The 27,112-nt window shown below is 42.3% G+C and overlaps 1 protein-coding gene across 1 annotated transcript; it reads left to right on the forward strand.

Annotated features, from left to right (window-relative positions):
• Positions 1-14,074: 14,074 nt before the first annotated feature.
• On the forward strand, positions 14,075-21,110 carry LOC119275479. Its single transcript, XM_037556328.1, has 6 exons — positions 14,075-15,463; positions 16,161-16,213; positions 16,327-16,457; positions 16,542-16,638; positions 16,745-16,924; positions 20,854-21,110. Exons 1-6 carry the CDS (start codon positions 14,539-14,541, stop codon positions 20,857-20,859), a joined length of 1,392 nt encoding a protein of 463 aa, XP_037412225.1. The 5' UTR covers positions 14,075-14,538; the 3' UTR covers positions 20,860-21,110.
• The last annotated feature ends 6,002 nt before the right edge of the window (positions 21,111-27,112 follow it).

The following is a 27,112-nucleotide window of genomic DNA, read 5'->3' on the forward strand; positions in this document are numbered from 1 at the left end:
TTTCAGGCTTAGGTCCAGACTTGGGTTTCTTCTCTTGAGCAGCAACTGGCTTGCTGTTCTTCTTGAAGTTCCCTTTCTTCTTTCCTTTGCCCTTTTTCTTGAAACTAGTGGTTTTGTTAACCATCAACACTTGATGCTCCTTTTTGATTTCTACCTCCGCAGCTTTCAGCATTGCGAAGAGCTCGAGAATAGTCTTGTTCATCCCTTGCATATTATAGTTCATCACGAAGCTCTTGTAGCTTGGTGGCAGTGATTGGAGAATTCTGTCAATGACGCAATCATCCGGAAGATTAACTCCCAATTGAATCAAGTGATTATTATACCCAGACATTTTGAGTATATGCTCACTGACAGAACTGTTCTCCTCCATCTTGCAGCTATAGAATTTATTGGAGACTTCATATCTCTCAATTCGGGCATTTGCTTGAAATATTAACTTCAACTCCTGGAACATCTCATATGCTCCATGACGTTCAAAACGTCGTTGAAGTCCCGATTCTAAGCCGTAAAGCATGGCACACTGAACTATCGAGTAGTCATCAGCTTTGCTCTGCCAGACGTTCATAACATCTGGTGTTGCTCCAGCAGTAGGCCTGGCACCCAGCGGTGCTTCCAGGACGTAATTCTTCTGTGCAGCAATGAGGATAATCCTCAAGTTACGGACCCAGTCCGTGTAATTGCTACCATCATCTTTCAACTTTGCTTTCTCAAGGAACGCATTAAAATTCAACGGAACAACAGCACGAGCCATCTATCTACAAACAACATAAACAAGCAAGATACTCTCAGGGACTAAGTTCATGATAAATTTTAAGTTCAATTAATCATATTACTAAAGAACTCCCACTTAGATAGACATCCCTCTAATCCTCTAAGTGATCACGTGATCCAAATCAACTAAACCATGTCCGATCATCACGTGAGATGGAGTAGTTTCATCGGTGAACATCATTATGTTGATCATATCTACTATATGATTCACGCTCGACCTTTCGGTCTCCGTGTTCCGAGGCCATATCTGTATATGCTAGGCTCGTCAAGTTTAACCTGAGTATTCTGCGTGCGCAACTGTTTTGCACCCGTTGTATTTGAACGTAGAGCCTATCACACCCGATCATCACGTGGTGTCTCAGCACGAAGAACTTTCGCAATGGTGCATACTCAGGGAGAACACTTCTTGATAATTAGTGAGAGATCATCTTATAATGCTACCGTCAATCAAAGCAAGATAAGATGCATAAAAAGATAAACATCACATGCAATCAATATAAGTGATATGATATGGTCATCATCATCTTGTGCTTGTGATCTCCATCTCCGAAGCACCGTCATGATCACCATCGTCACCGGCGCGACACCTTGATCTCCATCGTAGCATCGTTGTCGTCTTGCCAATCTTATGCTTTCACGACTATTACTACCGTTTAGTAATAAAGTAAAACATTACATCGCGATTGCATTGCATACAATAAAGCGACAACCATATGGCTCCTGCCAGTTGCCGATAACTTGGTTACAAAACATGATCATCTCATACAATAAAATTCAGCATCATGCCTTGACCATATCACATCACAACATGCCCTGCAAAAACAAGTTAGACGTCCTCTACTTTGTTGTTGCATGTTTTACGTGGCTGCTACGGGCTTAAGTAAGAACCAATCTCACCTACGCATCAAAACCACAACGATAGTTTGTCAAATAGACTCCGTTTTAACCTTCGCAAGGACCGGGCATAGCCATACTTGGTTCAACTAAAGTTGGAGAGACAGTCGCCCGCAAGCCATCTCTGTGCAAAGCACGTCGAGGGAACCGGTCTCGCGTAAGCGTACGCGTAAGGTTGGTCCGGGTCGTCTCGTCCAACAATACCGCTGAACCAAAGTATGACATGCTGGTAGGCAGTATGACTTGTATCGTCCACAACTCACTTGTGTTCTACTCGTGCATATAACATCAACATAAATAACCTAGGCTCGGATGCCACTGTTGGGTTTCGTAGTAATTTCAAAAAATTTCCTACGCACACACAGGATCATGTGATGCATAGCAACGAGGGGAGAGTATTGTCTACGTACCCAACGCAGACCGACTGCGGAAGCGATGACACGACGTAGAGGAAGTAGTCGTACGTCTTCTCGATCCAACCGATCAAGTACCGAAACTACGGCACCTCCGAGTTCGAGCACACGTTCAGCTCGATGACGATCCCCGGACTCCGATCCAGCAAAGTGTCGGGGAAGAGTTTCGTCAGCATGACGGCGTGGTGACGATCTTGATGAACTACAGCAGCAGGGCTTCGCCTTAACTCCGCTACAGTATTATCGAGGAATATGGTGGCAGGGGGCACCGCACACGGCTAAGGAATAGATCACGTGGATCAACTTGTGTTAACTTGTGTGTTTAGAGGTGCCCCTGCCTCCGTATATAAAGGAGGAGAGGAGGGGAGGCTGGCCGGCCAAAGGGGGGAGGCGCAGGAGAGTCCTACTCCCTCTGGGAGTAGGATTCCCCCTCCAATCCTAGTCCAACTAGGATTCCTCGGAGGGGAAAAGAGGAGGAGGGGGCCGGCCACCTCTCCTAGTCCTAATAGGACTAGGGGAAGGGGGGGCGCGCAGCCCATCTAGGGCAGCCCCTTCTCTTTTCCACTAAGGCCCACTATGGCCCAAATAGCTCCCGGGGGGTTCCGGTAACCCTCCCGGTATTCCGGTAAAATCCCGATTTCACCCGGAACACTTCCGATATCTAAATATAGGCTTCCAATATATCAATCTTTACGTCTCGACCATTTCGAGACTCCTCGTCATGTCCGTGATCACATCCGGGACTCCGAACAACCTTCGGTACATCAAAATGCATAAACTCATAATATAACTGTCATCGTAACCTTAAGCGTGCGGACCCTACGGGTTCGAGAACAATGTAGACATGACCGAGACACGTCTCCGGTCAATAACCAATAGCGGGACCTGGATGCCCATATTGGCTCCTACATATTCTACGAAGATCTTTATCGGTCAGACCGCATAACAACATACGTTGTTCCCTTTGTCATCGGTACGTTACTTGCCCGAGATTCGATCGTCGGTATCCAATACCTAGTTCAATCTCGTTACCGGCAAGTCTCTTTACTCGTTCCGTAATACATCATCTCACAACTAACATATTAGTTGTAATGCTTGCAAGGCTTATGTGATGTGTATTACCGAGAGGGCCCAGAGATACCTCTCCGACAATCGGAGTGACAAATCCTAATCTCGAAATACGCCAACCCAACATCGACCATTGGAGACACATGTAGTACTCCTTTATAATCACCCAGTTACGTTGTGACGTTTGGTAGTACCCAAAGTGTTCCTCCGGTAAACGGGAGTTGCATAATCTCATAGTCATAGGAACATGTATAAGTCATGAAGAAAGCAATAGCAACATACTAAACGATCGGGTGCTAAGCTAATGGAATGGGTCATGTCAATCAGATCATTCTGCTAATGATGTGACCTCGTTAATCAAATAACAACTCATTGTTCATGGTTAGGAAACATAACCATCTTTGATTAACGAGCTAGTCAAGTAGAGGCATACTAGTGACACTTTGTTTGTCTATGTATTCACACATGTATTATGTTTCCGGTAAATACAATTCTAGCATGAATAATAAACATTTATCATGATTATAAGGAAATAAATAATAACTTTATTATTGCCTCTAGGGCATATTTCCTTCAAATAATGACGAAGATCTTAAAGTTATTGATGTGTCTCCTATTAGATCTTTGTTTTGCAATATGAATCTTGATAATAATGGGACTGGAGATGAGTGAACTTTAGTTAGAAGGCGTCCCAATAATTCGGAGTTTTTAGATCTTGATGCTAAATTTCGTATAAGTGGGATTGGAGAGGTCATGACTTTAAATAGCATTGAACCCACTATCTCAGATTTCAAGGAATTTGATTATGATAATTGTTCTTTAGAAGGTTGTATTTCCTTGTTGCAATCCGTTGTTAATTCTCCTCATGCTTATAGTCAAAATAAAGCTTTTACCAAACATATCGTTGATGCCTTGATGCAATCTTATGATGAAAAACTTAATTTGGAAGTTTCTATACCTAAAAAACTTAATGATGAGTGGGAACCTACTATAAAGATTAGAATTAAAGGTCATGAGTGTTTTGCTTTGTGTGATGTGGGTGCTAGTGTTTCCACGATTCCGAAAACTTTATGTGATATTCTAGGTTTCCATGATCTTGATGATTGCTCTTTAAATTTGCACCTTGCGGATTCCACCATTAAAAAGCCAATGGGGAGAATCACTGATGTTGTCATTGTTGCAAATAGAAATTTGGTGCTCGTAGATTTTATCATTCTTGATATAGATTGCAATCCTTTTTGCCCTATTATTCTTGGTAGACCTTTCCTTAGAATGATTGGTGCGATTATTGATATGAAGGAAGGGAATATTAGATTCCAATTTCCATTAAAGAAAGGCATGGAGCACTTTTCAAGAAAGAAAGTCAAATTACCTTATGAATCTATCATGCGAGCTACTTATGAATTTAGTGCCAAAGATGGCACTACTTAGATCTATCTTCGCTTTTATGCCTAGCTAGGGGCGTTAAACGATAGCGCTAATTGGGAGGCAACCCAATTTTATTTGTGTTTTTTGTTTTTGTTCCTGTTTAGTAATAAAATTTGCATCTACCTTCTGTTTAGATGTGTTTTTATGTTTTAATTAGTGTTTGTGCCAAGTAGAACCTATAGGATAACCTATGATGATAGTTAATTTGATTCTGCTGAAAAACAAAAACTTTGCACGCACAAAATTAGTTTTGTTAAATCACATAAACGTGTTTTTGCGTTGATTCTTTTTTGCTGCTGATCAATAAAAACTGTCCAGGGCTTCCTATTTTGGTAGGATTTTTAGAGTTCCAGAAGTTTGCATTAGTTACAGATTGCTGCAGACTGTTCTGTTTTTGACAGATTCTGTTTTTTCGTGTGTTGTTTGCTTATTTTGATGCATCTATGGCTAGTAAAATAGTTTATAAACCATAGAGAAGTTGGAATACAGTAGGTTTAACACCAAAATAAATAAAGAATGAGTTCATTACAGTATCTTATGTGGTGGTTTTCTTTTCTTTCACTAACGGAGCTTATAAGATTTCCTGTTGAGTTTTGTGTTGTGAAGTTTTCAAGTTTTGGGTAAAGCTTTGATGGATTATGGAATAAGGAGTGGCAAGAGCCTAAGCTTGGGGATGCCCATGGCACCCCAAGATATTCAAGAATAGCCAAAAGCCTAAGCTTGGGGATGCCCCGGGAAGGCATCCCCTCTTTCGTCTTCGTTCATTGGTAACTTTACTTGGAGCTATATTTTTATTCGCCACATGATATGTGTTTTGCTTAGAGCGTCGTGTATTATATTAGTCTTTGATTTTTAGTTTACCACAATCATCCTTGCTGTACACACCTTTTGGGAGAAGCCCACTTGATTAGAATTTGCTAGAATACTCTATGTGCTTCACTTATATCTTTTGAGCTTGATAGTTTTTGCTCTAGTGCTTCACTTATATCTTTTAGAGCACGGCGGTGGCTTAATTTTGAAGAAATTGCTAGTCTCTCATGCTTAACTTATATTATTTTGAGAGTCTTTTAGAACAGCATGGTATTTGTTATGGTTACAAATTTGGTCCTAGAATGATGAGCATCCAAGTTGGGTATAATAAAAACTAACATGGGAAGTGAATTGGATGCTATGATCAATTTGATGCTTGATAATTGTTTTGAGATATAAAGGTCGTAATGTTAGGGTCATGCTAGTGGGTAATTATGAAATTGAGAAATACTTGTGTTGAAGTTAGCAAGTCCCGTAGCATGCACGTATGGTAAAAGTTGTGTGACAAATTTGTTGCATGAGGTGCTCTTTTGATTGTCTTCCTTATGCGTGGAGGTCGGGATCGCGCGATGGTTAACTCCTACCAACCCTTCCCCTAGGAGCATGCATAGTAGTACTTTGCTTCAAGGGCAAGTAGACGTTTGCAATAAGTATACGAGTTCTTTATGACTAATGTGAGTCCATGGATATACGCACACTCATCCTTACACTTTGCTAGCCTCTATTATATCGCGCAACTTTTGCCGGTATCATGCACCCATTATTTACCTTCCTCAAAACAGCCACCATACCTACCTATTATGGCATTTCCATAGCCATTCCGAGATATATTGCCATGCAACTTTCCACCGTTCCGTTTTTTATGACACACTTCATCATTGTCATATTGCTCTTTGCATGATCATGTAGTTGGCATCGTATTTGTGGCAAGGCCACCTTCGTAATTTTCATACATGTTGCTCTTGATTCTTTGCATATCCCGGTACACCGCCGGAGGCATTCATATAGAGTCATATCTTGTTCTAGCTTTGAGTTGTAATTCTTGAGTTGTAAATCAATAAAAGTGTGATGATCTTCATTATTAGAGCATTGTCTCAGTGAGGAAAGGATGATGAAGACTATGATTCCCCCACAAGTCGGGATGAGACTTCAGACTTTACAAAATGAAAAAAGAAGAAGAAAAAAAGGGAGAAAGGCCAAAAGAAAAAAAGAAAGGCCAAAGAAAAAAAATGAGAAAAGAAAAAAATGAGAGAAAAAGAGAGAAGGGACAATGCTACTATCTCTTTTTCCACGCTTGTGCTTCAAAGTAGCACCGTGATCTTCATGATAGAGAGTCTCCTATGTTGTCACTTTCATATACTAAGTGGGAATTTTTCATTATAGAACTTGGCTTGTATATTCCAATGATGGGCTTCCTCAAAATGCCCTAGGTCTTCGTGAGCAAGCAAGTTGGATGCACACCCACTTAGTTTCTTTTGTTGAGCTTTCATATATTTATAGCTCTAGTGCATCCGTTGCATGGCAATCCCTACTCACTCACATTGATATCTATTGATGGGCATCTCCATAGCCCATTGATACGCCTAGTTGATGTGAGACTATCTTCTCCCTCTTTTTGTCCTCACAACCACCACCATTTACCACCATAGTGCTATGTCCATGGCTTGCGCTCATGTATTGCGTAAGAGTTGAAAAAGCTAAAGCGCGTTAAAAAGTATGAACCAATTACTTGGCTCAAACCGGGGTTGTGCATGATGGGAGTATTTTGTGTAATGAAAATGAAGCATGGCCTAACTATATGATTTTGTAGGGATAGGCTTTCTTTGGCTATGTTATTTTGATAGGACATGATTATTTGTTAGTATGCTTCGAAGCATTATTATTTTTATGTTTTATAAGCTTTTTATCTTGAATCATTTGGATCTGAACATTCATGCCACAATAAAGAAAATTGCATTGAGAATTATGCTAGGTAGCATTCCACATCAAAAATTCTGTTTTTATCATTTACCTACTCGAGGACGAGCAGGAATTAAGCTTGGGATGCTTGATACGTCTCCAACGTATCTATAATTTTTTATTGTTCCATGCTATTATATTACCCCTTTTGGATGTTTATGAGCTTTCTTTTACACATTTATATCATTTTTGGGACTAACCTACTAACCGGAGGCCCAGCCCATATTGCTGATTTTTTTGCCTATTTCACTATTTCGAATAAAAGGAATATCAAACGGAGTCCAAACGGAATGAAACCTTCGGGAGCGTGATTTTTGGAACTAACGTGATCCGGAGAACTTGGAGTGCAAGTCAAGAAGCTTGCGAGGCGGCCAGGAGACAGGAGGGCGCGCCCACCCCCTATGGGCGTGCCCCTATCTCCTGGGCCCCACAGGTGGCCACTGACGTACTTCTTCCTCCTATATATACCTACGTACCCCGAAAACATCCAGGGAGCCAACGAAACACAATTTCCACCACCGTAACCTTCTGTATCCGCGAGATCCCATCTTGGAGCCTTCGTCGGCGCTCCGCCGGAGGGGGAATCGGCCATGGAGGGCTTCTACATCAACACCATAGCCCCTCCGGTGAGTTGTGAGTAGTTTACCACAGACCTTCGAGTCCATAGTTATTAGCTAGATGGCTTCTTCTCTCTTTTTGGATCTCAATAGAATATTCTCCCCCTCTCTTGTGGAGATCTATTCGATGTAAACTCTTTTTGCGGTGTGTTTGTCGAGATCCGATAAATTATGGGTCTATGATCAAGTTTATATATGAGAAATATTTGAATATCCTCTGAATTCTTTTATGTATGATTGAGTTATCTTTGCAAGTCTCTTCGAATTATCGGTTTGGTTTGGCCTACTAGAGTGATCTTTCTTGCCATGAGAGAAGTGCTTAGCTTTGGGTTCAATCTTGCGGTGTCCTTTCCCAGTGACAGCAGGGGCAGCAAGACACGTATTGTATTGTTGCCATCAACGATAAAAAGATGGGGTTTATATCATATTGCTTGTGTTTATCCCTCTACATCATGTCATCTTTCTTAATGCGTTACTCTGTTCTTTATGAACTTAATACTCTAGATGCAGGCAGGAGTCGGTCGATGTGTGGAGTAATAGTAGTAGATGCAGGCAGGAGTTGGTCTACTTGTCACGGACGTGATGCCTATATACATGATCATGCCTAGATAATCTCATAATTATTCACTTTTCTATCAATTGCTCGACAGTAATTTGTCCACCCACCGTAATACTTATGCTATCTTGAGAGAAGCCACTAGTTAAACCTATGGCCCCCGGGTCTATCTTTTATCATATAAGCTTTCAATCTACTTTTATCCGCATCTTTACTTTTTGCATCTATATTATAAAATACCAAAAATATATTTATCTTATCATACTATCTCTATGAGATCTCACTTTCGCAAGTGGCCGTGAAGGGATTGACAACCCCTTTATTGCGTTGGTTGCGAGTTCTTCGTTTATTTGTGTAGGTGTGTGGAACTTTTGAGGAGCCTCCTACTTGATTGATACCTTGGTTCTCAAAAACTAAGGGAAATACTTATGCTACTATTGCTGCATCACCCTTTCCTCTTCAAGGAAAACCAACGCAAGCTCAAGACGTAGCAATCTCCTAGATAGATCTTGTGTGAGCGTAGGATTTTTTTGAAATTGCATGTTACGTTTCCCAATAGTCAAGTGATCTCTAGACTTAACCCGGCAGGCGTAACCCGACAGGTGTAACCCGGCAGATCCTAACCCGACAGATCCTAACCTGGCAGATTGTGTAACCCAAATCCTAACTTGGCAGATTGTGTAACCCAGATCCTAACCCGACAGATTGTGTAACCCGGATCCTAACCCAACATCTACTTAGAATCATGGAGATGAGCCGCCTGGAGGTAAGAAGCCCAAGCGTTAAGAAGCCCAAGATAAGAAATCAGAATAGGTTAAGTTCTAATCCTATTAGGACTCTACATGTAAGCCGCCCCTTCAACTTATATAAGGAGGGGTAGGACACCCCAAGGGGGTCAGGTTAAGATGGTAAGGGCTTAGACAGAAAGGTCTTAGACAAGATCAAAGTAGATGCTCTCAAGATAGAGGTAGCGAAACACCGCCCTTGTAACCGAGATCATCATCATCATCATCATCATCATCATCAATATCAATGAAGCAGGATGTAGCTAGGCTTTTACCTCCACCGCGAGGGGCCGAACCTGGGTAAAATCTCACGTCTCTCGATTCCGATCAACCCCATTCAAGCTACTACCTAGTTGCGATGGCCTCACGACTAAGTCCTCACACTAGGACATCTGCCGTGACCAAACCACGACAGCTAAGTCTTCGCCAAGGTCGTCGGTTGTTTGCACAACATGTTTGAATGGTGATGTTGTTATGGTCACGTAGGATCAGAGTTCTTTGACTGCAATTTTCTCAGCAAAATCACATGGTAATCTTCTACGCTCGTGTAAAGAGTGATTATTTGCTTAATCTTAAATTTGCGATTAATCAACCAACATTGTCATACGATTTAAAGTTTTTTAAGACTTTTTCGAGCAATTAATTTGCACCTTTGTTCATGGACGGGTGATGCTTTTGATCTTGTAATTAGTTCCTCCAGATTAGGTTTTGTTCTGCTGGTCAAAGGTTTGTATATGACCGACTTAGAGTTGTTTTTCTGAACTATGCATTTTAGTGAAATATCTTGGCATTTATGAATCTCAAATGCTGTTTAGATAGGATTATTTTTCTCCATATTTACTATCTACATCGTTATTATTATTCTCCTAATAGTCACACTATCCATTTCATAGAAGCGCATTTTGATTTGAGAATTGGGGATGTGGATGAGACATATTTATACCAAACAATTTCCTTACAAATTTCTTACAATCCCTTACAGAACCATCCTTTTCTTTGTAGGGAAGCAATTTTTTGGGGTTGTATCATATTAAGGTGAGATGTAATGAATGAGTATGAGGTGTTGGAGCAGACTTGGAAGGGCTCTGCACTCCAGGTGAGTTACAAGGTTGAGAAGAAGAGGTTACTATAATTCCAGCCATGTTCATTGCTCTCCAGGATTTTCTAAAGTATGGCTTTCAGGTATGTCTCCAAGATTGCAAGGGATATGACATTACCTTTGTTGCGCTCGGGAATAAGTGGTCATAAAAAAAGGTTTGTTCTTGTTCAGTTGGTTAGCCACCACAAATTTTAGGGTATGGCTAGGTCTTGGTCGACATGGATTTAAACAACTCTTAGTCAAGTGGCATATCATGTAAGAAAGAAAAAGGATCAAGCTAAAGAATTTTTTTACACAGATCTCGATATAAGATCTAACAAATGTAGCATCGACTGGGACTTAACCAAGTCTTGGTCGATTGAGATGTAGCAAGGCTGTTTTTCTTATATGAATTGTTTTTACAACTTGCATGTAACAACTAGAGCCTATCCTTAGTGTAGAGACTACTCAAAAGTCAGATAGGAGGAATGCTCACACTTTGGTGTAGAAATTGGTATGTGTCGCATGTTATTGTTTCCCTTTCTCATTTTCTGTGTCAAGAATGAAATATTAGTTTCGAAGTTTCTATGTATGTTTTCTGTGCTATTAAAATTGTCCTTAACAGGAAATATCTTCCTGTAGGTCAAAGATAAATCTCAATTGTTTGTACTTTCTCAAAAGTATGCAACAACACGAATTTGTGCTAAGTACGATGGACATGATCAAGATCTTCATGCCACAACATGTTGACATGGAATGGAGAGGAGCCGAGGTATGGGTGGACTGGAGAGACACACTGGAAAGACAAGGAGGAAAATATTTGGCGAACAAAGAAGAAATCAGAAGGACACATAGCATCCAATTGTATAAATATATTACTATAGTTGGTACCTATGTTGGTCCCTCTTAACCTTGTTAGTTGAATTAGTTCTAGATGTAGTGTTATCAAGAGTTCGAGGGACGTCATCAAGCTGAACGTGTGCAGAACTCGGAGGTGATGTACGTTCGACGCTTGACCAGTCGGATCAAGAAGAAGTTTGACTACATCAATCGCGAGGGTCCGAACCTGGGTAAAATCTCACGCCTCTTGATTCCGATCAACCCCATTCAAGCTACTACCTAGTTGCGATGGCCTCACGACTAAGTCCTCACACTAGGACATCTGCCGTGACCAAACCACGACAGCCAAGTCTTCGCCGAGGTCGCCAGTTGTTTGCACAACATGTTTGGATGGTGATGTTGTTATGGTCACATAGGATCAGAGTTCTTTGACTGCAATTTTCTCAACAAAATCACATGGTAATCTTCTGCGCTCGTGTAAAGAGTGATTATTTGTTTAATCTTAAATTTGCGATTAATCAACCAACAGTGTCATACGATTTAAAGTTTTTAAGACTTTTTCGAGCAATTAATTTGCACCTTTGTTCATGGACGGGTGATGCTTTTGATCTTGTAATTAGTTCCTCCACATTAGGTTTTGTTTGCTGGTCAAAGGTTTGTATATGACCGACTTAGAGTTGTTTTTCTGAACTATGCATTTTAGTGAAATATCTTGGCATTTATGAATCTCAAATGCTATTTAGACAGGATTATTTTGCTCCATATTTACTATCTACATCGTTATTATTATTCTCCTAATAGTCACACTGTCCATTTCATAAAAGCGCATTTTGATTTGAGAATTGGGGATGTGGATGAGACATATTTATACCAAACAATTTCCTCACAAATTTCTTACAATCCCTTACAGAACCATCCTTTTCTTTGTAGGGAAGCAAATTTTTTGGGCTGTATCATATTAAGGTGAGATGTAATGAATGAGTATGAGGTGTTGGAGCAGACTTGGAAGGGCTCTTTGGCTCTGCACTCCAGGTGAGTTACAAGGTTGAGAAGAAGAGGTTACTATAATTCTAGCCGTGTTCATTGCTCTCCAGGATTTTCTAAAGTATGGCTTTCAGGTATGTCTCCACGATTGCAAGGGATATGACATTGCCTTTATTGCGCTCGGGAATAAGTGGTCATAAAAAATAAAGGCTTGTTCTTGTTCAGTTGGTTGGCCACCACAAATTTTAGGGTATGGCTAGGTCTTGGTTCGACATGGATTTAAACAAGTCTTAGTCAAGTGGCATATCATGTAAGAAAGAAAAAAGATCAAGCTAAAGAATTTTTTTACACAGATCTCGATATAAGATCTAACGAATGTAGCATCGACTGAGACTTAACCAAGTCTTGGTCGATTGAGATGTAGCAAGACTGTTTTTCTTATATGAAATGTTTTTACTGCTTGCATGTGACAGCCAGAGCCCAACCTTGGTGTAGAGACTACTCAAAAGTCAGATTTGAGGAATGCTCACACTTTGGTGTAGAAATTGGTATGTGTCACATGTTATTGTTTCCCTTTCTCCTTTCTGTGTCAAGAATGAAATATTAGTTTCGAAGTTTCTATGTATGTTTTCTGTGCTATTAAAATTGTCCTTAACAGGAAATATCTTCCTGTAGGTCAAAGATAAATCTCAATTGTTGTACTTTCTCAAAAGTATGCAACAACACAGATTTGTGCTAAGTATGATGGACATGATCAAGATCTTCATGCCACAACATGTTGACATGGAATGGAGAGGAGCCGAGGTATGGGTGGACTGAAGAGACACACTGGAAAGACAAGGAGGAAGATATTTGGCGAAAAAAGAAGAAATGAGAAGGACACATAGCATCCAATTGTATAAATATATTACTATAGTTGGTAGCTATGTTGGTCCCTCTTAACCTTGTTAGTTGAATTAGTTCTAGATGTAGTGTTTGGTTTTAACAGTATGTATGATCTAGCTGATTCTATTACACAAGATTTGTGGAACTGTAGAAATCCCTGGGAGCATTAACTACACAGTGTGAGGAGCACTAACAAGATGTGTGGAACAGTAAAAGTCTTTGCTCTTTTTACATGCTTAATTGCAACTCTAAAACAATACTCGGTTCTTATGTTTCAACTTTAGAATTACACAAGTGCATAATTTGACAATTTGTATTAGACGATGCCTAACCCATTGGCCTACAGTGTTGTTTTAATATTAGGAAATGAAGGCACTTTGCCATGAGTTATGTTGATTTCGGTTCCTTAAAACCGAAATATTTGTTCAACATCAAATAATTTGACTACATGTTACCCTAGAAATGACTATTCATCTCAAAGAAAAAAAAGATTGTTGCATCCATCCTAAAAGATGGCCCCACTTGCCGACTATCTAGCCGGTTGAACTTTGGGGAGCCTGTTGGGTGCTCGTTTGATGTCCAAATATGCGCATAAGTAGGAGGTAGAAATGAGCTTCGACGTTCAAGACGACATTAATCATTTGTTTGATTCATTTATATGTAGCCCGCAGCAACGCACGGGCGTTCAACTAGTGTATTCCAATGTATGAAATTTGTTTTGGTGGCTGAAATGAAATGCAAGTGAATTTTTTTTACTGCGTTATATGTGACCGTTAGATCCGACAAAAACTTTTTCTAGAGGAAAACAAATACTTAGTTCACTAAGGTTTACTCCGTCGGATCCTTGTTTATTTTTTAGGGTTCGGTTAGAGTTGCTTTTAGAGGCCAAACGACCGAAATAAAAATTTCGAGGGTCATTATTAGCGAAAATAAATAATAACCGGGCGTCCCCCCTCCCGTCTATATATCTACTCCAGCACCTACCGTCGTCCCAGCCCCACGAGTCCCCTTGTAATTAGGGTTCCCCAGATCTCGCCGCCGGCACAAGGTTTCCGATGGCTGCCCCAAAATTCTTCAACATCTCCCCCTACTCCTTCGACCCTCCCCCCCTACACAATTCTCACGCCAGCACCCCCAGCCCGGACTGGGTCCTCCTCGACACGAAGGCGTACATCGCCGACCGCAGGAACGGCACCACTGCCACAGCCTTGGCGAGCAACGGCGAAGCCGTCGAGGTGACCTTCTGGATTGCCGACCCGCCGGCTCTTTCCCACTTCTCTGTTCACTGCAAGGAGCTTTTTGATATGGCGGAGGAGCCCCGTGTTATCTGTTCCGATAAGAAGGTCGCCATCCTATGCCTCCACTGGATCTCTTCTAAATTCGGCAGGTGCAAAGTTCTCCGTGACTACTTCGTCTACACAGCCAGATCGCTGAACAGGCCCCCTCGCTCATGCGGCTCCCGAACCCATCCCCGCGTGTGTTCAATCCACGGGAGATGGGTCTCTTGCCCACAGTCGACGGGGAAGGTTTCGTTATCGCTGTTGTTCGTCCGCAGTTGATAATTCCAGGCCGATATGATCTCCACCTCTTCATCTCCAAGAACTGGAGATGGAGCACAAAGTCTGCACAATTGGACCCACAATTGGTGGCTAGGTCAAATATCGACAAGCACAAAACGGACAAGGTTATCCCACTTATGGAAGAAGGCTCACTGGGCTGGGTTGATCTCTGTCGTGGTATTCTGCTCTGCAATGTCCTCGATGACAATCCCAACCCTGTGTTGCGTTTCATTCCATTACCTAAGGAAGCGGCCATTAACAGGGATATCAAAAATTGTCCTTGGTTATACCGGGATGTCACCTACATCAATGGTCTTATCAAATTTGTTGCTATGGAAACATGGGAAAGCAGCACGCTTACAAGTAAAAGGACGTGTGGCTCCTCTGATGATATCACAGATATGCAATTCGATTCAGACTTGGAGTTGGACGACGACAACATGTATGTCATGGATGACACCTTTAGCTGGAATGCTGTTGCATGGGTCAGGAAGACTTCCCAGGAGGCTTGGACCTGTAACTGTGACGTCAGTGTTGATGACATTGCCATTGACAACATAAGGCATTTGCCTCCACTGAATAAACTCAGAATATCTGCCCCTACCCTGAGTATTCATGGTGATGATGCTGTTATTTATCTCACGTCTAAGTTGAACATCGACGATGATAATGCCTGGGTCCTTACAGTCAACATGACAAGGAAGACTTTGGAAGATGTTGTAATGTTTTCTGCCAAAAGATTCTTCTTGTTCAATATCACGTACCGTCCCTGTTCATTGTCCAAACATCTGGACATGACTGCAGATAATTGTGAAGGTACTTACTTCTATTAAGCAATTGCTCGTAGGAATCTGTCCTTTTCATTTTGTTCTTTGATTTTAGCATTTTTTATATTAGAACAGTCTTCATGTGGTGACTCTTCTTTTAACAAGGCTGTCCTGTAGTAATTTGTTCCATGTTGTTTTGAGTTGGTTGTTAACGAGGGATGCAAATTGGGCAGGCTTATGATATTTTGATGCATAAGGCTGTCCAGCGGCCTCTGCCGCAGTTTCCCTGATGCTAATGCATTGGGTTGCTCATATAACCGCTGCTGTAGACACTGCCTTGAATGCAGTGATTACTTGCTGCTAATTATCATTTATGTATCATATCTGGGTCTATAATTTCTTCATGCGTGGGTGATAACCACTAGTAATTACAACTTAGGCTTGAAGTAGTATTGTGTCTATTTCGTATTTATCCTCAATAGTTCTTCTGCTCTTGGGCCAAAGGACATGCACACATCTTTGAAACAATCATACAGTTATCTCATTTTACGGCTTACCATTTTCATCATCAATTACTTTGTGCTCAAAGGCAATAACTGATTTGCATGCTTACTCTGTTTTGCTCTTGTATTATATGCATAATATTTTGGCCATGGTGCCCACTTCAGGCTGCCATTTTATCATCACATCATCGTTTGTGACTATATTGGGCATGGGTTAATGGATGTTGTATGTTCTTGATGCAGCTGGTATCCAGATCAAAGGAGATGATTCTGAATATGATGCAGAGGACAGAACAGTAAGTGACACATGTTGTAGATCGACTAGATCCCTGTTGTAGGATTGTTGCTCTAGGATTGTTTAGAAAGAGTCGCTGCCACCACCTGATTTTCTCTTTCATTGTTGTCCTAGATCCTTGTAGATCGGCTAGATCCCTGTATTACCGAGGACCAGCTGAAGTGCATCTTTACTCAATCTGGAGAACTTGGTCATGTGCAGATGCTTGTACACCAGCAACGTGCATTAATCAAATTCATTCACAGGTTCTAGAATTTCTTGGCTCTCCATGATTTTTTTTTTGTCTTGCTATGTTTTAGATGTCAGCTTCATTGTTTTGCTGCATTCAGGTGTTCCGCTGAGAATGCCATATGTGAATACAATGGATTTTTGATTGGTAGGAATCACATTCGCATTTCTTGGAAATGTGACACTTCAGATGGATTGGTAAGCTAGCTATACGCAATATGATGTTGTTGGAATCTATACCGATCTTGTTTCCGTTTCTGCACATTTAATGCAATAATATTAACTGTGTTTACGATGAACCCAGCAAGGGGATGTGCAGAGCTACCACGTGCATCCACAGTTTTCTGGTGTTTACAGTTGCAATCCTACATTAGAAGGCACTTACCTGTACCAAAAGAGCAACAGATCAAAAGGCTATGGCTACCACCTGCAACAGCTGAAGCTGCTGCCACTGCCATATTGCAGCATTAATGGTGCTATTCAGGTAAGGCACTAGGAATTATGTGTGTTTCTTGCACAAGCTATTTGAATTCGAATATTTTCAGGGCAAATACATGCCTTAAAAAACAAAATCCATGATATCATTCTTAGTTTTAGGATTATTCATTGTTTATTGATGGTGTCCCGTGCTTGCTCTTTGGTGTTGCGGATTAATTCGAGGCCAGGCGATCGTACCGCGTGCAGTCTGTGACCTGCTCTAGAGTGTGCGTAGGAGGAGCATGTCGAGGGCGCAGCTCACACTCTGGAATGGCCTTCGCTTGGAAACGGCAGCGGAGCTCGGGAACGACAGTGGCAGGAGGGAGGGGTGCTTGGGAAAGCGGTGGCAGGAGGGGGGTAGAAGCGGTCGTCGGCAGATGCCGCCATGCGGGATATTGGGGAGATGATGCACGCTACGAAAAGGTGTAGAAGGGGCGGGGAGGGGGGGGGGGTTCCTTTTCCACCGTGTGAGAAGAGGCTGGGATGAGATTTTTTGGTGCCTCCCTATTTCTGGGGCTTGTATAGGGTCTCTGCTGGAGACAGTTTTTTAGCCTCAGCCCCAGTAATCTCTTTAGGAGCCCTGCTGGAGGTGATACCCTAAAACAGTGCCCCTAAACTGATCTTTAGGGGTGGCCTCAATTTCCAAGCCCCCCAAAATGTTCCCGACTCCAGCAGAGCAGCCCCTATTCATTTTCTCCATAGTTCAACATGTACTACATGATTATTCTTGGCTCAACACCAAAATATATTAAAAACATATATTTTTAATGCATAGAATTCAACCACCATATTCAGATTCACAATTTCAACACAATAATTCAAATTTAATGCTTTTGAACATAGAAAAGACATACCCCAGTAGTAAATATCATGCAAACATCCCAAACATTTCATGCAAACATATGAACTAGCTCGTGTGAAAACATCATAAAACAGTCCAACAAAATAAGTAAAGCATATGGCATCCAAAAGCACATCCCATGCATCCATGTAGATCAAATCTGGCTCATGTTGCCGCCGGTGCCATTTCCATCGATGCTGCCACTACCTATTTCAGCAGACTTACAAACATATTAGGAATATTAAGGAATGTATAATGGGAATATGCTATTTGCAAATCAGCAGCCAATAGCGTACATAAACTGTTAGATTGGACTTCTTTTTGGGAGGAGTTAGATTGGATTTGGCAAGATATTAAAGACTGCAACAGTGTTTCGCGGATTCATTATTGATGGGCAATCGGCAGACAATTCTATGATCCTACTGATACCACATAAAAGGTTCAACAATTTTGGCAGCAAGCATCCATGATAAGCAGTTATTCTATAATGTAGGGAAAGGTGTAAACCTGCATCAACTAATTAGCATGCAATTCTTCTCTTTTCTGAAAACATTCTAGTACTACCTCCGATCCATAATAAGTGTCGCAGTTTTGAACTAACCACAGTTCAAAACTGAATCAATTATTTTGGATAGGAGGAAGTAACAAATAGCATGGATTTTGAGTCGCTCGACTAGTCGCGACTAGTCGACGACTAGTCTATGAGTCGCAAAAATATGGTCGACTCAGCTTAGTGTCGACTCGCGACTCTGAGTCGCGACTAGTCACAACGCAGGCTCGACTTCTTCCGAGTCGCTGCCCCAAAGCGACTCGCATGAGTCGCGACTCAAAAACCATGACAAATAGCATGCAATTTCACTTCCTTTCATCCCACAATTTCCTGAACAGTACTTCAATAGCAATTATCAACCTAGTGCCAGCAAAATCATCTCTCTCGGTGAACCATGAACACAATTTTAAGGCACACTTCTGTGATGCAATTTGGAGGTATCAATTTTTTGGACGGGCAGCTTACTATAAATCTGGCTTTTAGCGTTCACAACACAGATTGCATCGGAGCACAAAAACAGAACAAGCAAACATTTCCCTTTCGGGCCCCTCGGTTGTGAGCATTTCTGACGATGCGGTAGCTGCGGCATCTTGGAGCAGCTCGTCAAAGCCAGGATTGGTGTGGCTGAGCTTGACGGCATGACAGACAGCGGTGTGGCCGGAGGGCCCTTGCGCTGGGTGCACAAGTTCTCGAGGGCGGGAGAATCTGCAGTGAGGGGTGGCTGCGGGCCACGATGTCTCGTTCAACACGGTGTGGAGGAGCTCCCACGCCTGCAGCAGTGGGACATTGCAGTGAGTAGGGACACGGGTGACGGAATCTCCGATTCGACGGCGTACTCGTCAGTGAGGTTAACGGGAGGGCAGTGATTTTAAGGGGAGGGCGAGCGAGGGTTGAGATGGAGCGGTGGGAGGATGGAGGAAGCGGTTGCTGGCACTACCGCTACCATGGAGGAGAGACGATGGGACGCGCACGCGCGTAATTTTTTCGTGCCTTGCAGAACGTTGTTTAGCATCCCTGCTGGAGACGCTCCATGGGACTTCTTCTGTCAGTTTGTGCTAGCTGTATGCTGCTGGCCTGCTACTTAGCTGTGCACTATTATTCCTGGTTAGCCGGCATAACGGTCGCTAGCCTGCTAATTTAGCTGCACACTTCCTCTATACTTTGCACTACTCTAGTTTGTACAAACACGACCAGACGAGTAAGGGCTATTGAACACTTTGCAAAGCAGTTTCTTTGGCAGTTAAAATTGTTGCACTCAATGAAGAACTCAGAAAGACACAACAGACCTGTTTTTGTGTGTTTGATGCCTAACCCTTTTAGTGATGAAAATGGAGTGGTAACGGAGGGAACTAGTGCTTTCACATTTGCTTTCATTTTTTTTTTTGCAGAAACAGAAACGAATACAGGAACCACGTAAACAAATACAACAAGAAATAAGTACCGAAAACAAAACTGGACTGAATACAACGCGGACACAGATGGAAGCAAGTGTACAGCGGAACCAAAAAGCCCCTTGAACCTTAAGAAAAGCACAAATATGTGAAATAGACGGAATCGATCCAAAACTACAAGGGAATCAACTCTTATTGCCGTAAAAGAAAGGAAACCAACAAAATATTGAACTTTGCGTACACAAAAACTTGGCATCAAACAACCAAAAACATTGACATATTAGTGCAGCTCAAACCACGATAGTGCTCCGGTGACATACTCACTGGTAGACTAGAACACAACAGTAAATTGGGACACACATGGGCCATTGTGCTCATTGTGTGTTTGTTGGTCTATAAAACAGCCATATGCCCATATTTAAAACGGAAAGTTCCGTATCCACGGATTTCCGTTTCCATGCTTCTTCCAGCAGAAAATGCCGTTCCATTTTTGTTTTTGTTTACGGATAAAAATTTATCCTTCCATTTTCATTTTTGTTTTTTCTCTCCTGGAGAAACGGAAAGTTTTCACTCCGCTTTCATCCCTACCTGTAAACTTTTGCGACGAAGAGTGTTCATTGTAATAGATTCGTATATCTGCACAACACTTGATGCGGTCAACCAGAGAACGAAATGCATTGGACAGTTAAACAATTATACGCTGGGCCTATAAGCTCAGTACACTGATCGCAACTGCCCGCCATGCCATGATCTGCTGGAGGAGGCTTAGGGCTTAGGCAAGTGCGGCTATTTAGTAGAGGACTGGTTGAGTGGTCCGGTTGGGGTCAAACAGTTTGTGGTTTTAATTGCCCCTAAGACCTAGCGAGCTGAACCATCAAACCTAATATCAGCTTAATGAGGGGAGGGCCAGAGGATTAACTCCACCTGCTTCCATCCATTAGTTTGTCTGTACACTAATCTAAATGAAGTTTAATCGGGACCAAAGGTAATAACGTTTGATTGGGGCTAATGTTGGGTTCCCTAAGAGTAGCTGTTTGGAGCCAATTAATATCAAATGATTTAATTCTTTCATCGTGCGTGCTTTAATTTTTGTTCCATATTCAAAGGATTGGATGTTGCCTAATCTTTGTCCAATGCTGCTGTTTTATTTGCAGTCATGATGCTGTTCCTGGACGGTTGCCTTGGCCAAGTGACATATTCTGCTGTAAACTGTAGTGTTCTGTCGTATGGCCCTTGCGCTTTCATTCATGGTCTTTGTGGCTTTCGTGGTCTCTGTTTGTGGTATGGCCGTTGCGGCTTTCGTGGTCTCTGTTTGGGGGAGATTTCCAGCACTTATCATGTACCACATTATGCACTTTTTGAAGCCCTACTTATTATCTTGGATCTTATGTATTAAGGCCCTGTTCGGATATCCACCAGATCCGTGGAATTAGAAGAGTTGTGGAGCACCTAATTTGCAGCTCCAGTATTTTAGCCTACAACTCTGCCGGCTCCGCGGAGCCGAGTCTGGGAGCGGAGGGACTCCGAACAACACCCCCTAAATATATTACTCCATCAGCCATTATGTTTTAGAGAAAAATTCACTCGTGGTCACTAAACTTGTCGCTGAATTCACTTTGCTAACTGATTCCTAAAATACTGTCAGCGAATTGTCTTGAAGTGGCTCACATATTAAGTGGTCACATATATGGTCACTTATGAATTGATATATGTAGCGCTTGCTGTACTGTGTTAGTAAAAAAAAGCATTTGGTTGACGGGTCCAACCGCCACATGGGCGACAATGTGGCCTGACATTCTGAAAAAGGATCTGAGCCCTAGAGAAATAAGGCTGGTCATACTGGGGAGTAACTTAACTAGTAGAGCACTGCTATGCAGACGATGTTTTGGAGACGATTTGTGCTCGACAACTAAATCAAGCCGTCCATGCATATGACTAAAGTGGGGCCAACGGATGGATTAGCCATCGTTTCCTTGTCGTGCAGGCTATGCGTCGTCCGCACAGCAGTTTCGTAACTAGTAACATACATATGTTACTAATCGTGGGTAGTGTCATAGGTGTGGTAACATAGTTGCTTTCATTTATTACTTTGTAGACTCATTATGCATTGGAAACCGCTATGTGATGGTAACATATTATGTTACTTTATTTGCCTCTCTCCTCATTAACTACTTGCCACATCATCATTTTTGCTTATGTGGTATTTATGTTACTACCTATGTTACTCCCACTATGACCAGCCTAATAGCATTCGGTTGGCCGGTTCAACCGTCACATGGGCGACAATGCCCATGTGGCCTAACATTCTGAAAAAAAGACTTGGGCCCTAGAGAAATAATTTTGATATATGTAGCGCTTGCGGGCGTCACGTTTGGTTGGGCCAGTCCCACGACACCAAATTGTATCTCATAATTTGTGGTTTTTTGATGACTATAAAGCTTGATTTATATACCCCCTAAAAAAATACCTACATCGTTGAGAACTTAAAAATTGTTGGTTCCAGTTCGTGCTTCAGTGGTGGACGTTTAATCCCGGTGTAGATGAGATGGCGGACATTGATTTTGTGCTTGTTTTATCGAGAAATTCAAAGAATTAGCTTTTGAAAAGATATAGTACTTAAAAAAGAGACGCAATAATAAGATCTTAAAAAAGATAAGGTTTCTTGGGCTGTGCTACCCGTCGGCATGTGGATCTTTTTAAGAGATCCACTACCTCGACAATCGTTAGATCTAGCGCTATTAAAACTCAGCTTCGTCCTCACTATTGCAACAAAGACGGTGTCGTCCTCACTATTGCAACAAAGACGGTTGTCATGGTTTTGTCACGTCAGATATCCTTGTAAAAGGACTAAGTCTGGAGGCCATCACAACTAGGTAAAAAGTTACCCAAGTAAGGCCCCTCACAGTGAAGGCAAAGACCTACTTCCTGTTTGATTGATATTGACGATGATCTCGATTACAAGGATTCACTGACCTAGCTTTTGAGAGATTGGCTTCCCTTTATATAATAGGTTGAGTGCCTAGGTTTACAAAATATTTCGAGTCGTACTGTGTACCCGTATCCTACTCTAATTCCTATCCATCTTGCTTCGAAGTTAGGAAATTCTACACGTGGCCTTGGCCTTCTTCACAAGCCGGCCCACAAGGCTCTTCCTTAGCCCGACCTTTGGTCGGGTCTCGCTATGGGCCTTCAGTCCTTTCCTTGTCACATCACCATGACCCGAAAAATAGGGTGACACGTAGTGCCTCTGGGCACTTCGCTGTCATACCCTGAGCGAGGTCTAGGTCGTGGGTAATCTATCATCTATCATTCTTAAGAAGTTGCTCCCCACTATAGCAATTCCCCCTACATGCGCACTGTCCACATCAGCATGATGCCACATCAATGGTCTCTCAACATGCAACCTCCACATCACCGGTCCACTCAGATCAGCAATTCTACACATGCATAACGCATACCACGTCGTCACCTTGGTGCTCTCCATTACCAGCGACAACGAGCATATACCGAACGACCAATCATCTCTCGGTTTTCAGCCGAAAAGCCACGGACCCTTCTGTACCCCGAAAGAAAATAAATCAATCGACCACCATCTCCGCCAGAAAAAAGAACATCAATTTCTCCTCGATGACTAGGAGCCGATCTCTGCGTCTTCCCCGGCACCCGTTTTGTTTGTCGAGACGACTCCCCTGGAGCAGCAGTCCTTTTACCTCCCGTCTCTATCTCTACCTGTCATATCATTTGCCATGTTTACATGGGTGCCATCATATCTTCTGATCCTTTTTGGCTCATGGTCAGTAAAGGACCTTTTTTCTATGCATTTAGTTGTTGCATGCCATGCCTTAAGTCTCTATGATATGTTCCTGTAGAATGTTGTTTGATAGCTCTAAACATTGCAACATGATGTTATTTCTGCAAAGTCTGAAACTGTTATTATTTGCAATCTTGCCATGTCTTTTTGAGCATGTTCTAGTGATTTATGGAGATAGCTCAGTGTTCATATTTTGTTATGCTTTACCTGTAAATGATGTCCATGCCTTTTGTTCTCATGTTGGGTTGCTGTAGCATGTTGTTTTGATGCTTGCAAGATGCCTAGTTGCTGTTTTGGACAACTTGTCCTTCAAACTTGTAAGCGTGTATGTGTTGAACCGTTGCTCCGTTTTGAGTGTGCTCTATATGAAACTTGCTTGATTTTGCATGTAGCTTCATATTATCATGTTGCATCCATGTTTTGAGAGTGTTTGCTTGATGTTTGTATGCATTTTGCTTCAATGCCATGTTTGACTTGTTTTTCTCATATCTTCTAGGCCGTAGCTCCGAATTAAATGAACTTTATATGTAACTTGACTAGAATATCGTGTAGATCATATTGGTGCATCTTAACTTGCTGTTTAACAACTTGAACATAAGGTTTATTCAGATCTGGACCAATTTCTAAATTTGCATATGAGGGCTTACCGGAATTGTTATATGTTGTTTCCGGCCTCATTTAAACTTGCATTGATGTGTTGCTCTTGTTTGCATCATCTCTTGCCATGAGTAACTTCATGTAGCCTTGTCATGCATCATACTTGGTTGAGCATCATGCCTTGTTCATGTGTTGTGTGTTTACCTTGTTGTTTGCTTCTTTCCGGTTGTGCTCCTTCTCGTTAGTTCCTGTTTCGTTGTGATCATGAGGATTCGTTCGTCTATGCTTGGTTCATCTTCGTGGCTTCATCTTCTTCATGGACTCGTTGTTCTTCCTTGCGGGATTTCAGGCAAGATGACCGTTACCCTGGATCTCACTACTATCATTGCTATGCTAGTTGCTTCGTTCTATCGCTATGCTGCGCTACCTATCACTTGTTCTTCAAGCTTCCCAAATTGCCATGAACCTCTAACCTTTGTCACCCTTCCTAGCAAACCGTTGCTTGGCTATGTTACTGCTTTTGCTCAGCCCCTCTTATAGCATTGTTAGTTGCAGGTGAAGTTGAAGATTGATCAATGGTGGACAGGATTATGTTGGGATATCATAATATCTCTTATTTAATTAATGCATCTATATACTTGGTAAAGGGTGGAAGACTCGGCCTTATGCCTGGTGTTTTGTTCCACTCTTGTTTCCGTCATATCGGTATTATGTTCCCGGATTTTGCGTCCCTAACGCGGTTGGGTGATTTATGGGACCCCCTTGACAGTTCGCTTTGAATAAAACTCCTCCAGCAAGGCTTAACCTTGGTTTTACCATTTGCCTCACCACCACCTACTTTTCCCTTGGGAGTCTCTCTCTCGAGGGTCATCTTTATTTTAGCCCCCCGGGCCAGTGCTTCTCTAAGTGCTGGTCCGAACTGGGCAGACTGCGGGGCCACCTTGGGGCAACTCGAGGGCTGGTTTTACTTGTAGGCTGACCTATCCGGTGTTGCCCTGAGAATGAGATATGTGCAGCTCCTATCGGGATTGTCGGCACATCAAGCAGCTTTGCTGGTCTTATTTTACCATTGTCGAAATGTCTTGTAAACCGGGATTCCGAGTCTGATCGGGTCTTCCTGGGAGAAGGAATATCCTTCGTTGATCGTGAGAGCTTATCATGGGCTAAGTTGGGACACCCCTACAGGGTATAAACTTTCAAAAGCCGTGCCCGCGGGTATGCGGCAGATGGGAATTTGTTAATGTCCGGTTGTAGATAACTTGACACCAGATCCGAATTGAAATGCATCAACCGCGTGTGTAGCCGCCATGGTCTCTTTTCGGCGGAGTTCGGGAAGTGAACATGGTTTTGGGTTATGTTTGACGTAAGTAGGAGTTTAGGATCACTTCTTGATCATTGCTAGCTTCATGACCGTTCCATTTGCTCTCTTCTCGCTCTTATTTGCGTATGTTAGCCACCATATATGCTTAGTCGCTGCTGCAACCTCACCACTTTACCCCTTCCTTACCCTTTAAGCTTTGCTAGTCTCGATACCCATGGTAATGGGATTGCTGAGTCCTCGTGGCTCACAGATTACTACAACAATAGTTGCAGGTACAGGTTATGCGATGATCTTGACGCGAGAGCGATGTTTGCTTGTTTTGGAGTTCTTCTTCTGCTTCTTATTCGATCAGGGGATAGGTTCCAGGTCGGCAGCCTGGGCTAGCAGGGTGGATGTCGTTTGAGTTTCTGTGTGTGTTTCATCCGTAGTCGGATGGTGCTCTTATGTAAGATGATGTTGTATTCGTGTGGCATTGTATGCTTTTTGTATGTATCCCCATCTATTATGTATTGTTGATGTAATGATATCCACCTTGCAAAAGCGTTTCAATATGTGGTTCTATCCTTGGTGGGACCTTCGAGTCTCTTTAGGATAGTATCGCATATTGGGCGTGACAGTATCCTTCTGAAAGATTAGATAAGTTTTCACTGTGCCCTATGGTGCTATGCAATTGTATCGATCATATCATTTAAATATGCATACCATGGATTCCTTCACTGTTTTTGAAAAACTTGTCATTTTCAGTCAAAAATGCGTATGTGCATGTTTGTGAACCCTTCCTATTTTCCCTCACATTGTTTTTTTTCAGGAGTGGTCATGGCTCATAGTTCGGAAGAGCAGTTTGGGTCCGAGGAAGAAATTCCTCAACTGCCGCGTGTGGCTGAAAGAGCAAAGTCGGCTGAAAGAAAAGCAATTAAGCCGTCAAAGGTGCCGAAGAAGAAATTTGAGTCATAACTTGATAAAGAAGAAGATGATATCACTTCGGCTCACAGTCAGCCCGGGGATGAGCAAATCACTGATTCCAAGACCCTGTTCTCTGATGGGAATCCGAAGAAGAGTGGTCGCGGTAGAGAGAGGAACACCGCGGCTGAGATGTCTAATCCCGAAACTTACAAAACTCCACCTGGAGTTGAAACTGCCACCGAAAGATAACAAGTTGCAGAAGATTCGCTGTCATTGGGCGAAGAAGTGGTTCAACTATGAAAAAGTCTGAAGGAAATATCAGATATTGTTCGCATTCACTCCACCCTGGAATGACTGTTTTGCAGAGGGCTGCCTAGGTCAAGATGATGAAAAAGTTAGGCCAGCTCCTCCTGCTAATGCTCATGCTAATTCATTGAAGACAACTGCTGATTTTCCCGAGGAAGTGGAAAAGAGAGCAAAGGCCAAGGCCAACCGTGAAGCTAAGGCCTCGAAGAAAAAATTAGGTAGAACAAAGAAATTCCGAGTTAACCCAGCGCGTCATGCAAGAGAAGAAGGAACGGGTTTCCGCCCAAAAAGAAAATAAGAAGAGGAACTTTGTTTCTTGTCGAGCTTCGAGAAAGAAATCAGTTGCCAAAAAAAATCAAAGAAGGCATGATCTGCCTCATCTGATGATTCTTCTGACGATAATGTTTCCGAAGAGATTCTTATGGATGATCAACGGGCTCTTCTAAACAAGCCGTATCAAACACCCTCTCCAGCA

Source organism: Triticum dicoccoides, chromosome 3B, assembly GCF_002162155.2.
Source record: "Triticum dicoccoides isolate Atlit2015 ecotype Zavitan chromosome 3B, WEW_v2.0, whole genome shotgun sequence".
Classification (NCBI taxonomy): Eukaryota; Viridiplantae; Streptophyta; class Magnoliopsida; order Poales; family Poaceae; genus Triticum; species Triticum dicoccoides.